This window comes from Rutidosis leptorrhynchoides, chromosome 6 (assembly GCF_046630445.1).
Source record: "Rutidosis leptorrhynchoides isolate AG116_Rl617_1_P2 chromosome 6, CSIRO_AGI_Rlap_v1, whole genome shotgun sequence".
Taxonomy (NCBI): Eukaryota; Viridiplantae; Streptophyta; class Magnoliopsida; order Asterales; family Asteraceae; genus Rutidosis; species Rutidosis leptorrhynchoides.
In genome coordinates, this window is record NC_092338.1 from 23,582,185 (window position 1) to 23,597,306 (window position 15,122).

The 15,122-nt window shown below is 34.4% G+C and overlaps 2 protein-coding genes across 2 annotated transcripts; both read left to right on the forward strand.

The window, feature by feature from the left end:
* Positions 1-6,134: 6,134 nt before the first annotated feature.
* On the forward strand, positions 6,135-9,013 carry LOC139852834 (pentatricopeptide repeat-containing protein At5g39350). Its single transcript, XM_071842169.1, has 2 exons — positions 6,135-6,229; positions 6,534-9,013. Exon 2 carries the CDS (start codon positions 6,585-6,587, stop codon positions 8,628-8,630), a length of 2,046 nt encoding a protein of 681 aa, XP_071698270.1. The 5' UTR covers positions 6,135-6,229; positions 6,534-6,584; the 3' UTR covers positions 8,631-9,013.
* An 884-nt stretch (positions 9,014-9,897) lies between these two features.
* Positions 9,898-13,825, forward strand: LOC139852556 (putative protein FAR1-RELATED SEQUENCE 10). Its single transcript, XM_071841853.1, has 4 exons — positions 9,898-10,085; positions 10,580-11,621; positions 12,129-12,572; positions 13,070-13,825. Exons 2-4 carry the CDS (start codon positions 10,596-10,598, stop codon positions 13,676-13,678), a joined length of 2,079 nt encoding a protein of 692 aa, XP_071697954.1. The 5' UTR covers positions 9,898-10,085; positions 10,580-10,595; the 3' UTR covers positions 13,679-13,825.
* Positions 13,826-15,122: the final 1,297 nt, after the last annotated feature.

Consider the following 15,122-nt stretch of genomic DNA (forward strand, 5'->3'; position numbering starts at 1 on the left):
ATCAAAATCACTGATGTACAAAGTGTGAAGAATAAAGAAGTGATTCGTGTGATGTATTATATTATTTCAAGACTGTATTGCTTGAGGACAAGCAACGCTCAAGTGTGGGGATATTGATAAGGCTAAAAAGGAACATATATTTCATAGCATTATCCCCCAAGAATGACAAGTTTTTAGTTGCAATTGTTCCATTTTCAAGTAATATTCGTTTATATTTAATAAGTGCGAAGACAAAAGGCGAAAACGAAGATTTGAAGACAAAAAGGTCCAAAATGCTAAAAAGTACAAGATACAATCAAAAAGGTTCAAATTATTGATGAGGAACGTCTAAAAATGACAAGAGTACAAGTTACAAAACACAAAGTACACGATATAAAATAGTACGCAAGGACGTTCGAAAATCCGGAACCGGGACATGAACCAACTCTCAACGCTCGACGCAACGGTGTAAAAATTATGAGTCAACTATGCACAAGAATAAAATATAATATTTAAATAATTCATAATAAGAATAATATTAAATAATAAAAAGTTGTTAATTGAGCATAGTTCAGGGGTCATAAGTGAAAATTCAATTTATAAATTCGCCTATAAAAGGCTATGTAAACGTAATTGAAGCATACCTTTTTCTATATATTGGGATCTATATATCGATCCATCTATCTATTATCAATATCAATTATCAATATCTATATTCTATATCTCTATCATAATGTTAATGTAATCAGATATAACAATAATCTTAATTTTAATTTTAAATTATAATAATAATAAGATTTATGATAGAGATCGTTTGAGTGTGTAAGTCGAAATTCTGTCCGTGTAACGCTACGCTATTTTTAATCATTGTAAGTTATGTTCAACCTTTTTACATTAATGTCTCGTAGCTAAGTTATTATTATGCTTATTTAAAACGAAGTAATCATGATGTTGGGCTAATTACTAAAATTGGGTAATTGGGCTTTGTACCATAATTGGGGTTTGGACAAAAGAACGACACTTGTGGAAATTAGACTATGGGCTATTAATGGGCTTTATATTTGTTTAACTAAATGATAGTTTGTTAATGTTAATATAAAGATTTACAATTGGGCGTCCCTATAAATTACCATATACACTCAATCGGACACGATGGGCGGGGTATTTATATGTACGAATAATCGTTCATTTAACCGGACACGGGAATGGATTAATAGCCACTAGAATAATTAAAACAGGGGTGAAATTATGTACAAGGACACTTGGTATAATTGATAACAAAATATTAAAACCTTGGGTTACACTCAGTCGACATCCTGGTGTAATTACTAAACAAAGTATTAAAATCTTGTTACAGTTTAAGTCCCCAATTAGTTGGAATATTTAACTTCGGGTAAAAGAATAATTTGACGAGGACACTCGCACTTTATATTTATGACTGATGGACTGTTATGGACAAAAACCAGACGGACATATTAAATAATCCAGGACAAAGGACAATTAACCCATGGGCATAAAACTAAAATCAACACGTCAAACATCATGATTACGGAAGTTTAAATAAGCATAATTCTTTTATTTCATATTTAATTTCCTTTATTTTATATTTAATTGCACTTCTAATTATCGCATTTTTATTGTTATTGTTGCACTTTTAATTATCGTACTTTTTAATTATCGCAAGTTTATTTTATCGCACTTTTATTATTCGCAATTTCATTATCGTTATTTACTTTATGCTTTAATTTAAGTCTTGTATTTATTTTTAATATTTTACATTTGGTTTTAACTGCGACTAAAATTTTAAAATCGACAAACTGGTCATTAAACGGTAAAAACCCCCCTTCATAATAATAATATTACTTAAATATATATATTTGTATTTTTACAATTATTGTGTGTAAAAAAATATAGCGTTATACTTCACGAGCTCCCTGTGGAACGAACCGGACTTACTAAAAACTATACTATAATACGATTAGGTACACTGCCTATAAGTGTTGTAGCAAGGTTTAAGTATATCCACTCGATAAATAAATAAATAACTTGTGTAAAATTGTAGCATATTTAATAGTATTTCGCACTAAAAATAATACTATTTTGTATACACCCCCTACGACATCACACATCTTCTCCCATGTAGGTGTGGTGCTTTTATGCTCGGGACAGGAGAAGTCATTTGTGGTCTAGTGATGTTTGACACGCTTAAACTTTGATGCTTTGTAATAAAAAAATAATACTCGTTGTATGTTTTAAGTAACACTGGAATAAACGTATGTTGTATAATATTAATACGTTTTGTAATATAATATGTTGGTTTGCTTTCCGATGTGTTTTAAAAAAAAAGTACGGTGTTACAGTCTAACAGGAAAGTCAGATCGAAAAGTAATAGTTCAAATGTTTAAGAAACCCACCGGAAAGTTAAATTGAAAAGTCATATCGGAAAGTCAAATTCAAAGGTTCAAGAAAGTTAATCATAATGTCGAACAGGAAAGTCAAGTTCAAAGGTTCAAGAAAACTAATCGGAAAGTCAAAAAGAAAAATCAGACCAGAAAGTCAGATTAAAAGGTTCAAGAGAACTCATCGGAAAGTCACAAAGGAAAGTCTAACAGTAAAGTCAGATCGGAAAGTCAAGTTTATAGAAATCAACGAAAAGCTAAACAGGAAAGTCAGGTCGAAAAGTCAAGTTTAAAGGTTCAAGAACCTTTAAACTTGACTTTCCGATCCCAATTTTCCTTCTGACTTTACTGTTAGTTTTCTTGAACCTTTAAACATGACTTTCCCGTTTGACTCTCGGATGAGTTTTCTTGAACTTGACTTTTCGTTAAGACTTTGTGGGTTGAATTTTTGATAAGACGTTCCGGTTTGACATTCCGATGTGAACCTTTAAACTTGACTTTTCTATCCAACGTTTTTTGTTTGACTTTTCGGCGATTTATTTAACCGTGGCTTTTCGATTTAACTTTTTGTTTGACTATCTTTTTTGATTTTCTGATGAGTTCTCTTGAACCTTTGAACTTGACTTTGCATTTTAACTTTTCAGTCTCACTTTCCGGTTTGACTTTCTGGTGAGTTTTTTTTATCCTTTAAACTTGACTTTTCGGTCTGAATTTCCGACTGTACTTTCCAATGTGTTTTCTTAAACATTTAAATTTGACTTTTCGATTTGACTTTCCTCTTTGACTTTCAGGTGATTTCTTTAAACTTGACTTTCCGATCGGACTTTCCCTTTTGACTTTTCGATGAGTTTTCTTGATAGAACTTGACTTTCTGGTTTGACTTTTCTCTATGATTTTCAGTTAGTTTTCTTGAACCTTTGAACTTGACTTTTCTATTCGACTTTTCGATGAGTTTTCTTGAACCTTTGAACTTGACTTTCTGATAAAACTTTCCGATTTGACTTTCCGTTGTGTTTTCTTAAACATTTGAACTTGACTTTCGATCTTATTTTTCTGTTTAAATTTTCGGTGATTTCCTTATACTTGACTTTCATGTTTGACTTTCCGGTGATTTCTGTAAACTTGACTTTCCTGTTTGACTTTCTTTTTCGACTCTCTGATGAGTTCTTTTGAACCTTTGAACTTACCTTTCTGATCTGACTTTCTGGTCTGATCTTCCAGTCTTACTTTCCGGAGAGTTTTATTGATCCTTTGAACTCAACTTTCCAGTTTGTACTTTCGGAAAGTTATATCGGAAAGTCAAGTTCAAAGGTTCAAAAAAATTCATCGAAAATTCAAACCGGAAAGTCAATTCTGAATGTTAAGTTCAAAGGTTCAAGAAAACTCATCGAAAAGTCGAATAGGAAAGTCAAGTTCATAGGTTCAAGATTTTAACCGAAAAGGTAGAAAGGAGTGTCAGACGAGAAAGTCAAGTTCAGAGGTTCACGAAAATTCACCAGAAAGGTAAACAAGAAAGTAAGACGGGAAAGTCAAAAGGTTCAAGAAAACTCACCGGAAAGTAAAAAAAGTAAAGTTCAGACCGAAAAGTCAAGTTTAAAGGTTAAAGAAAATTCATTGGAAAGTACAGCTGAAAAGTCAAACCGGAAAATCAAGTTTAAAGAATCAAGAAAACTCACCGGACAGTCAAACCGGAAAGTCAGACTAGAAAGCCAAACCGGAAATTCAAGTTTAAAGGTTCAATAGAAATCATCGGAAAGTCAAACATGAAACTCAGATCAAAAGTCAAGTTTAAAGAAATTGCCAGAAAGTCAAACAGGAAAGTGAGATCGAAAAGTCGAGTTTAATGGTTCAAAAAAACTTGCCATAAAGTCAATCATGAAAGTTAGACCGGAAAGTCATGTTCAAATGTTTATGACAACTAACCGGGAAGTCATATCGGAAAGTCAAATTCAAATGTTCAAGAAAACTCGTCGAAAAGTCGAACATGAAAGTCAGTTTCAAAGGTTAAAAAAACTAACCGAAAAGTCAGAAAGGAAAGTCATACCGAAAATTCAAGTTCCAAGGTTCAATGAAACTCACCAGAAATTCAAACAAGAAAGTCGGATGGGAAAGTCAAATTCAAAGGTTCAAGAAAACTCATCGGAAAGTCGAACGGGAAAATCAAGTTCAGAGGTTCAAGAAAACTAACCGAAAGTCAGGAAGAAAAGTCCGACCGAGAAGTGAAGTTCAAAGGTTTGAGAATACTCACCAGAAAGACAAACAATAAAATCAGGAAAGCCAAGTTCAAAGGTTCAAGAGAACTCATCGGAAAGTCAAAAAGGAAAGTCTAACAGGAAAGTCAGGTCGGAAAGTCAAGTTTATAAAATCACCGAAAAGCTAAACAAGAAAGTCAGATCGAAAAGTCTAGTTTAAAGGTTCAAGAAAACTTATTGAAAAGTACAACCGGAAAGTTAGACCAGAAACTCAAGTTCAAAGGATCAAGAAAACTCACCAGAAAGTCAGACTTGAATGTCAGACTGGAAAGTGAAGTTCGAAGGTTTAAGAGATCTCATTGAAAAGTCAAAAAGAAAAGTCAAGCATGAAAGTTAGATCGGTGATCGAATTTAAAGAAATAACCGCAAAAGTCTACTAGGAATGTCAGATCGGATTATCAAGTTTAAGGAAATCACCGGTAAGTCAAACAGGAAAAACAAGTAAAAAAATCAAGTTCAAATGTTTATGATGTGAAACTTATAAAAAACATAAGGGAAATTGTTGAAAATACACTTTTTTTTTTACTTCAAACAAAATACACTTTTTTTTTTTAAATTGTCTTTTTACACCATTCGGTAGACGGGATTTCCGTCTACCACCTTTATCTGTCGTCTACTACCATTTTTACAAAGTAGTCGACGGTGAGATAAAGGTAGTAGACGAATTCCCGTCTACTGGCAGGGTTAGTAGACAGCGAGAACAAAGCAGTAGACAGACATTTACAAAGTAGTCGACCGTCTACTGCCTTGTTGTTTCTGTCTACTGCCTTGTTGTTGCTGTCTACTCCCTTGTTAGTGTCTACAAGGCATTTCCGTCTACCACCTTTATCTGTCGTCTACTACCATTTTTACAAAGTAGTCGACGGTGAGATAAAGGTAGTAGACGAATTCCCGTCTACTGGCAGGGTTAGTAGACAGCGAGAACAAAGCAGTAGACAGACATTTACAAAGTAGTCGACCGTCTACTGCCTTGTTGTTGCTGTCTACTGCCTTGTTGTTGCTGTCTACTCCCTTGTTAGTGTCTACAAGGCAGTAGACAGCAACAACAAGGCAGTAGACAGCAACAACAAGTCAGTAGACGATCGACTACTTTGTAAATTCTGTCTACCACCTTTATCTCACCGTCGACTACTTTGTAAAAATGGTAGTAGACGACAGATAAAGGTGGTAGACGGAAATCCCGTCTACCGAATGGTGTAAAAAGACAATTTTTAAAAAAAAGTGTATTTTGTTTGAAGTAAAAAAAAAAAAAGTGTATTTTGAACAATTACCCAAAACATAAGCACCAGTTAGTGTAAACTTATATATAAGCTATCAACAGGGCTTTGCCCAAACATACCTTTAATGTCAAATAGTTTGCAAATAGCTAGACTTATTATTTGCACCTTTGTAACTAATGGATCATAAAACACTTTCAGATATAGCTCTATACTGAATTTTGATGGATAATTAGGCCCAATCAATAAAATCAACTTTAGTCCATAATCCATTAACTATCTGATCACACATTCATACTAGAGCCGCATCTCCTGTATTGTGCCCCTTCGTCGCCGGTGACGTTTCCGGTAGTCAAATTCTTTTAAACCCTAGATTATAACCGTAAGTTTCTTAATTCTTTTGTAATCAAAATTGTTACTTTATCGTTTATCTATTACAGTACAAATGTAATCCGTAGATTAGGGCTAGAGCCGAGTTGTTATAAGCTTATAAGCTCTGCTCCTAATTATATACTCCGTATTATGCTAATTGAAGTGCTATTATGTGTCTATGTTATAACCACAAAACTATGCTTACCTGTAATTACTAATTTGGGGATCGTTTGATGTAGATTATACTATACCTATTATAAATGTATCTGCTTTACAAGTTATAATAAACAATGCTTGTTACAATTGCATTACAGATGCCTGCTCATCCTGTTCTTGGTTATATCGACAGTACGCCCTAATAAGTCATGAATGGCAAATCGAACGCACTTTCAAATATCAGCCACTTATTTACCCGAACCACAGTCCCAACTGCCACTCAAATTGAGTCTCTGTTATACAGTTATGCTGCAAACAAATCTCTCACAAACATCACGAAGCTTCATGCTTATGTCATCATATCGGGCCTCCTTGCACAATGGGAGTCTCGCTACATTCCTGCTCTCCTCGCATCTGGATACGCGTTATCTGGGCATGTTCCGTATGCACGCCAACTGTTCGATGGATTGCATCAGAGAACTAAGCGTTCATACAATAGTGTGATTAAGCTGTATACCGAAAAAGGATATTCATATAATGCACTCCAGGTGTTTGTGGAAATGTTCAGGTCAGGAAGAACAAGGCCAGATAGACTCACATACCCTTTTGTGGTTAAGGCGTGTGCTGAATTATCATTGTCACAGTTTGGGTTATCGGTTCATGGTTTGATTATAACTAGTGGTGTTGATTCAAATACCTTTGTGGGTAACTCGTTGCTGGCGATGTACGTTAAATTTGGCGATAATGATGGGGCTAGACGAGTTTTCGACGGGATGTATGACAAGAGTGTGGTCTCATGGAATACGTTAATAAGCGGGTATTTTAAAAACGGATGTGCTAACGAGTCGTTAAGCGTTTTTAACAAAATGGTGAGCGCCGAGGTGGAGATCGATAATGCCACCGTTGTTTCTGTGCTACCTGCATGTGCGTATCTGAAAGAGTTAGATATCGGGACAAAGATTCATAATCTGGTAAAAGAGAAACGTTTGGATGGTAATTTGTTCGTTAGGAATGCATTAGTGGATATGTATGTAAAATGCGGTCGAATGGATGATGCACGAGTTATATTTAACGAGACTAGTCAAAGAGATGTGGTGACGTGGACATCCATGATAAACGGGTACATTGTAAACGGTGATGCCGAAAGTGCAATATCACTTTGCCCGTTGATGCTTATAGAAAACGTTAAACCTAACGCGTTAACTTTAGCTTCGTTACTTTCAGCGTGTGCGGAGTTAAAGTATTTAAAACAAGGTAAAAGCTTTCATGGATGGGCAATAAAGAACGATCTCGATACTGATGTAAATGTTGAAACGGGGTTAATTGACATGTATGCTAAATGTGTATTTGTCACGTATAGCTTTCGTGTGCTTAACAAAACGTCGAAAACAAGACCGGCGCCATGGAATGCAATTTTGTCTGGTTGCACTGAAAACGGGCTATGTAATAAAGCAATAATGTTGTTTAAAGAAATGAGATTAAAAGGTGTAGCACCAAATGAAGCAACGTTAAAGTGTGTTTTACCTGCGTATGCTGTTACAACGGATCTTAAACAGGTAACGTGTTTTCACGGTTATTTAATAAGATCAGGGTTTGTTTTAAAAAGTGATTTAGCGACTGGTTTAGTCGATATATATTCAAAGTGTGGAGCTTTGGAACAAGCTTATGTTACCTTTAATGAAATACCCTTAAAAGAAAGGGACATCATTTTATGGAGTGTGATAATATCTGGTTACGGGAAACACGGAAACGGAGAGACTGCTGTTTCACTATTCAATCAAATGGTTGAATCTGGGGTGGAACCAAATGAAGTAACGTTTACTTCTGTTTTGCATGCGTGTAGCCATTCAGGTTTGGTGGATGAGGGTTTGACTTTATTCCGGTTCATGTTAAAAGAACATAAAGTCAACCCTCGTCCTTATCATTACACGTGTATGATTGATCTTCTTGGTAGAGCAGGGAGGCTTGAGGAGGCGTACAGGTTAATTACGACAATGCCGACCAGTCCTAATCATGCGGTTTGGGGTGCGTTATTGGCTGCGTGTGTGGTTCATGAAAACGTGGAGTTAGGTGAACTGGCTGCAAAGTGGTTATTTGAGTTGGAACCTGAGAACACTGGTAATTATATATTAATGGGGAATATATATGCTGCTGTAGGAAGATGGGAAGATGCAGAGAATGTGAGAAATATGATTGATCAAATTGGACTTAGGAAATCGCCAGCTCATAGCTTCATAGGAGCCGGACATGAATGATGTCAGCGATAAAGCAACTTCAGCCACGGACAGATTGAAGCTTGAAGATTTTAATTAGGTGATGAGAACGAAAAAAAACTGTTTTTGTGAGACATTGAACATTATTGACGTGTCGTTGACCTCCCAGGTCATGCAGGTCGGATTGAAAATAATTTTCGTAGCTAAAAGGGTGTGATAGTCATTTCGTTTAGAATTTGGTGTAACGGAATCGAAAATTATACTTGGGTTGTTATATTATACACGACTAACCTGTTTGTAACCCTTTGTAATGCAACAGTGACTCGTGTAGTCGTCTACATTCAAATATTTGTTCAGTAGTGAAAATTTTAAAATGTGACGTCACTGGCTACACATTTTGGTGTCTGAAATGTCAATTTTCACTTAGGCCCGCTTTCGAGTTTGAAATATGATAGTGTCTCGTAATATAACGTTCTTAATAAATCATATGTAATTAATTTGATGTTTCACCAGACGGTGTACATGTTAAATTTCTTAATAAATCATATGTAATATAATTTGATGTTTCACCGTCTGGTGTACAAGTTAGAAACTTATTTTTTGGTCATCGAATTTGAAATAGGGTCATGGTAAATTCGAACATTTTTCCTAGTGTACGTGTCCGAATCTTATTTTTTGATCATCAAATTTGAAAATGCGGCCATGGTAGCATTTGAGCATTTTTGTGCTTGAAGGATGTTTAAAACTAGTGTACAGTTTCGAACTTTTTCAGTCGGGGCATCGAATATGAAAATCTGCCAATGGAAGGTTCGAACATTTTTGTATTCGAATCTTGTTTGAACTTATGGAGTTTTATGTACATTTTTTTATTTTATTTTTTATAAAAGTGTCCCATTGGAAGCAGTCTTTCTGCTCTTGAGTGTAGAGATCGGATTAGTCATACTTTCCGCGTTATTTTTTATTTATTTATTTTTTCAAAAAAGAAATAACTCATGGTAACTATTCTGGGCGACATAATTAGTAGTAATATTATTCGTGAACGTGCATGTGGATACACATGGATGGAAAATGACTTCTCTTCTATTCTGAATTTGATAGTGTTGTTGTTGTGTCATAAAAAGTGTAATTTGTTCGAACGCTTTAGACAAAAACTGCGTTTTGGTGTAATCCTCCTATCTTTTTAGATTATGACAAAGTAACAATTAGGCTTTGTAATAGAATTGGGCCTTCAGGGACCCATTAATTATTTTCGACAACACAAAATGGGACATCTTCTTAATTATCGACTTAGCGTACAAGAAAGATGTATTTCTCGAATAAAATTTGCCAAACACTTTCTTTCAAAGAACAAAAGAAACACTCGGAAATTATGTAGAAAGAATAAAGAGTAGCAACGCAAAATGAAAGAACGTTGAAAATAATTAGGTCTCCTGTTTTTTCGATTTTAATTTTATGGTGTTATCATCTCAAAAACCCTAAAACTACTTTTTGTTTCCGGTATGTCAATTTTCCCTGTTTAATTTATGTTTTGATCCAATTGTCCTCTGATAGATTTTTATATCTACAAAGTAGAATCAATATCTGTTAAATTTTATTGAGAAAAGGGTTACTATGCGAGCGAAATACATATGTATCTTCATATAAGCTAACGTTTTGAACTTCAATGTTAATTAAACCTAATATATTTCTCAAATCTAATTCAATATGAATTTTGTTGCTGTTTGATGTATATTAAACTTGTAAGAAGTTGTTAAACCTGTATTATGAAATGTTTCTGGATATGCCTTGATTGTTAACATTATATGTTGCTGTTAATCATGTTAATAATGAACTTACAATTTAGGATATGTTCAGTATACCCCTTGTGTGGGTCATTTTTTTGCAAAATGTTTACAGGCTCATATGATGAAATGTGTTAATTACTAGTTGTGTGGCTCAAGTTACCTGTTGAAGTAAATATGAGCTAATAATCTAAATATTGATCATATCAGGATTACTGTTAGTTAGATGGCAACAAAATCGTTAAACAACATTTGGATTCGACGGCAGCAATGCCCTTGTGGAGATTGGAAATGTTATATGAAATACGAAGGAGATGATCAAACAACCGCAGGGTCAGATTCGGTAAACAGTACTGGAGTAACATCATCGGTATCAGATGTTATTTTTACACCGTATGTTGGTCAGATTTTTAAAAGTGACGATGAAGCTTTTGATTACTACGGTAACTTTGCCCGAAAGAACGGGTTTTCCATTAGAAAAGCACGGTCAACAGAAAGTCAAAACCTTGGGGTTTATAGGAGAGACTTTGTTTGTTATCGGTCTGGTTTTAATCAGCCCCGAAAAAAGGCGAACGTAGAACACCCGAGGGATCGAAAATCAGTACGATGTGGATGTGATGCAAAAATGTACTTAACGAAAGAGATAGTTGATGGTGGGTCCCAATGGTACGTTTCTCAGTTTAGTAACATTCATAATCACGAGCTATTAGAAGATGATCAAGTACGTTTACTACCCGCGTACAGAAAAATTCAAGAATCTGATCAAGAACGCATTTTGTTACTTACGAAAGCCGGGTTTCCTGTTAATCGGATACTAAAAGTTTTAGAGTTAGAAAAAGGGGTCCCGCCGGGACAGTTACCTTTTATTGAGAAAGATGTTAGGAACTTTGTGAGGACGTGTAAGAAAACCGTTCAAGAAAATGATGTCATGCTGACTAAAAAACGAGAAGTTGATATGTTGGCACTTATCGAGGGTTTTAAAACTACTGCACAAAGGGATGATGGATTTGTGTATAATTTTACGACTGATGAGAATGGTAAAGTTGAAAATGTGGCTTGGGCTTATGGTGATTCTGTTCGGGCTTTTTCGGTTTTTGGAGACGTTGTAACTTTTGAAACCACGTATAGGTCCATCACGTATAATATGCTTCTTGGTGTGTGGTTTGGTATTGATAATCATGGTAGGGCGTTTTTACTAGGGTGCGTTTTACTTCAAGATGAAACTTCTCAGTCGTTTTCTTGGGCCTTGCAGGTTTGTTGACAAACTTTTTATGATTGTTCAGTATTTGTAACCTCTAAATGGCCAATTAACTGGCCCATTAGTTCAGCTGGTTAGATAACTAATCAGGCTACGTACATCTGAGTAAAAATACTCCCCTTCCCCAGGTAGCCTGAACGGGAACAACATTATCTGTTTAAATGGGCCAATTCGGGATGTTTAAATGGGCCAGTTAGCCTTAACAGGGAAAACCTTATGTGTTTAAATGGGCCAATTCGGATTATGATTTATGTGGATTGAACTGTTCAAAAGGATTGAAAGTAATGCTATAGTGTCGTGTATTCAAGATATTACATTCTTATTCTTATTCTTATTGAAATACTATAGTTTGTTTAATCACGTTGACACATAAATCTCTAAAAGAAACAGAATATTTACCCATAGTGTTTTCGGGTTACTTATGTTTCAACCCGCACCAGTATTACCCATTTTGACCTGATCACATTACCTGAACATGTTGCGGTCTTTTGTCTGAAACAGGCTTTCATCCGTTTCTTGAGAGGAAATCACCCGCAGACAATTGTAACCGATTTCGATTCAGGTCTCAGAGATGCTATTGCAACTGAATTACCTAACACTAAACATGTGATATGCACATGGCACGTGCTATCTAAATTGTCCAGCTGGTTCTCTGCATCTATTGGATTGCAGTATCCTGAGTTCAAATCCGAGTTTGAGTTGGTATGTCATCTTGTAAACATAGATGATTTTGAGAACCAATGGAACCATCTCGTGGCTCGGTTTGGTATTGAGTCAGATAAACATGTGGCTCTTTTATTCTCTTACCGAGCTTCATGGCCCGTCGCTTACATCAGAGGCTATTTTCTTGCCCATACAATGACAGTTGACTATGTGAAGTCAGTGGATAAATTCATGAAGAGTATTTTGACTCCACATTCATCTTTCAAGATATTTTTTGAACAGGTTTGTTATGCTTTCATCATCTGAAAGCAGTTTCCCAAAGGTGGCATTCCGACCCATTTCTTTCTTTAACTGGACATACGGGTTGCGGTGGTTAAAGGGGTCGAAACTCACCCAAAGTGCTTCCAAGTACTTAAACCTTTTTAATCACTTTTTTTCAGAAGTAGCTCATTATTTAGCAATATATCTCTTATGATGTTTTTTTGTGACGTTAATCATCTGTGAAATGTAACACAAAATGGGCAAGAAAGTGTTAACGACCCAGCCCAAAGTGACCTGATCTCTTTGGACCATTATCAAAAGCTACCACTTTCTCCAAAATCAACAACCTGTTATTCATTTTTGATGAAAGATCCTTGGTTCCTTATAAGGTTCTTGTTTTTCGCCCAAAAAAAAAAAAAGTACCCCATCCTTCATATTTGTACCGCCAATCCACATTGCCAGCTCTAACGTTTCCCATGGTCTAAAAAGATTGACAATTTTACCCTTATTCTGCCCAGGTAAGTGTAGCCGCAAATGCTGCTCTTCACAACAAAGAGAGGGTACCGTGTTTACCAATAAAGACATGTTTGCCCCTCGAAGAACATGCACGGACTGTTCTTTCTCCTTATGCATTTAACGCTTTGCAACATGAACTTGTGCTGTGCATGCAGTATGTAACAACAGATATGGCAAACGGATCGTATCTTGTTCGCCGTTATAATAAATTGGAAACTGAGTGTTTCGTGATTTGGATACCAGATAACGAACAAGTTCATTGTTCTTGTAAAGAATACGAACATTCAGGTATTTTATGCAGACATTCGATTCGAGTACTTGTACTCAAGAACTATTTTCAAATTCCCGAAAAGTATTTTCCCTTAAGATGGCGGTTAGATAGTTCACTGGTTATCTCTGATGATCATATAACGATACAGGATAGTAACGATGAGTGTTCTGTTTCGTTTAATTCTCTCACTTCAGATTTGTATTCGGAATCGATGATTTCTAAGGACCGGTTTAGTTATGTTCATAGAGAACTGACACAGATTCTTGAAATTGTTAGAAGTATGCCTGTTTTTGATGAAGTTAGTCTAGATTTGGCACCTAACAATGTTGCTGAGTTATAGTTATATCATTTATGTATTGTATATATCCTTTCTATATTTTTGGTATTGTTAAATCTGTATTTTATGGTCATGGAAGATGTTGCATTATGCTGAAATCTTGATGTTGCAGATGCAGAATACAGCTGTTTGCTTTTTTAAGAAATTTAAATTGAGCTATACTATGAATCTATATCTATATTAATACCTGATAAATTTAGTTGCTTTGAAGGTGGATAAATGGTTTACTAGTTTTGGCCATGTTTTTTAAAAGTGAGATTTAGATTTTTTTTTTTTTTTTTAGTCATGTTTTTGTAACGTTCCTCTTTTTTCTGTTGTTATGTAATCTGACCCACAAACAATGGATTATTTCATTTATTGTAGTTTTTTATTTTTTAATGAATTTAGGTCCCACTTGTTTTTGTTGTGGGGGATCCTAGTTCTTCAAGGGGGTCAAATAATTTCTCTTATTTGAGGGGGTTCAAATAACGAAAAGAAATACTGTATAATGCAGTATTCCCTTTAGGATGTTTCATCTCTATTACTTAGTGATGTGACAGACAATAGTATATATTGTATTCCTTATTCTTCAAGGTTTATTACTAATATTAAGACTATATATATTTAATATATTAATTATACTATTATATTTGTAATTATTTGCATTTGTTTATAAATAATGAAATGGTGATTATAAAAAAAAGCTTATGGTTAATGATTTTTTTTCCCTCTATTGTAAATGTTTATAAAGGGTATTTATGCATTTTGTTATAGTTTCAGTAATCCCATTTCAAACCTCTTAATAATAATAATAATAATAATAATAATAATAATAATAATAATAATAATAATAATAATAATGTATTATGTACAACAACAACAAAATTCAATATCACATAAGTGGTGTATAGTGAAGGTGCGGTGTAGAGAATCCTTTCAGAGTGAAAACACTCATCATCCTTTTCTTTATTCGACAGATAGAGAGATTGCTTCCGAGTGGACCTTCGATTTATAAGTAGGAAAAAAAAATTAGAAATTTTCTTTTTTAATTAAAAATAAAATTGAGACGTCATGTATCATGTATTATGCATTATGTATTATTATGTATTATTATTATTATTATTATTATTATTATTATTATTATTATTATTATTATTATTATTATTATTATATTATTATTATTATTATTATTATTATTATTATAAAGAGTAAACACTATATTGAATTACACATATAGATTTATAATATGCAACATGGAATTTTTAATTAAAAAATACACTCTTCTGAAGAATTACCTCAAAATTGAGAGATCTTTTTTCTTCCAACTAACATTACTTTTTAATCAACATCTAAACTAAATGTATTCCCGGCCACTGTATAAATAGCCATATTATACATCTTCATGTCACAATTCACAAACACACACATCAATACAAAATGGTGTACAGAACATATGAAGTAACAAAAC

Bases quoted from the DNA above. Each gene is read 5' to 3' on its own strand.
- LOC139852834 (XM_071842169.1), top strand. From the start codon at position 6,585: ATGAATGGCAAATCGAACGCACTTTCAAATATCAGCCACTTATTTACC.
- LOC139852556 (XM_071841853.1), top strand. From the start codon at position 10,596: ATGGCAACAAAATCGTTAAACAACATTTGGATTCGACGGCAGCAATGC. The intron at 11,622-12,128 runs GTTTGTTGACAA...TGTCTGAAACAG, and splicing joins CGTTTTCTTGGGCCTTGCAG to GCTTTCATCCGTTTCTTGAG. The intron at 12,573-13,069 runs GTTTGTTATGCT...TATTCTGCCCAG, and splicing joins TCAAGATATTTTTTGAACAG to GTAAGTGTAGCCGCAAATGC.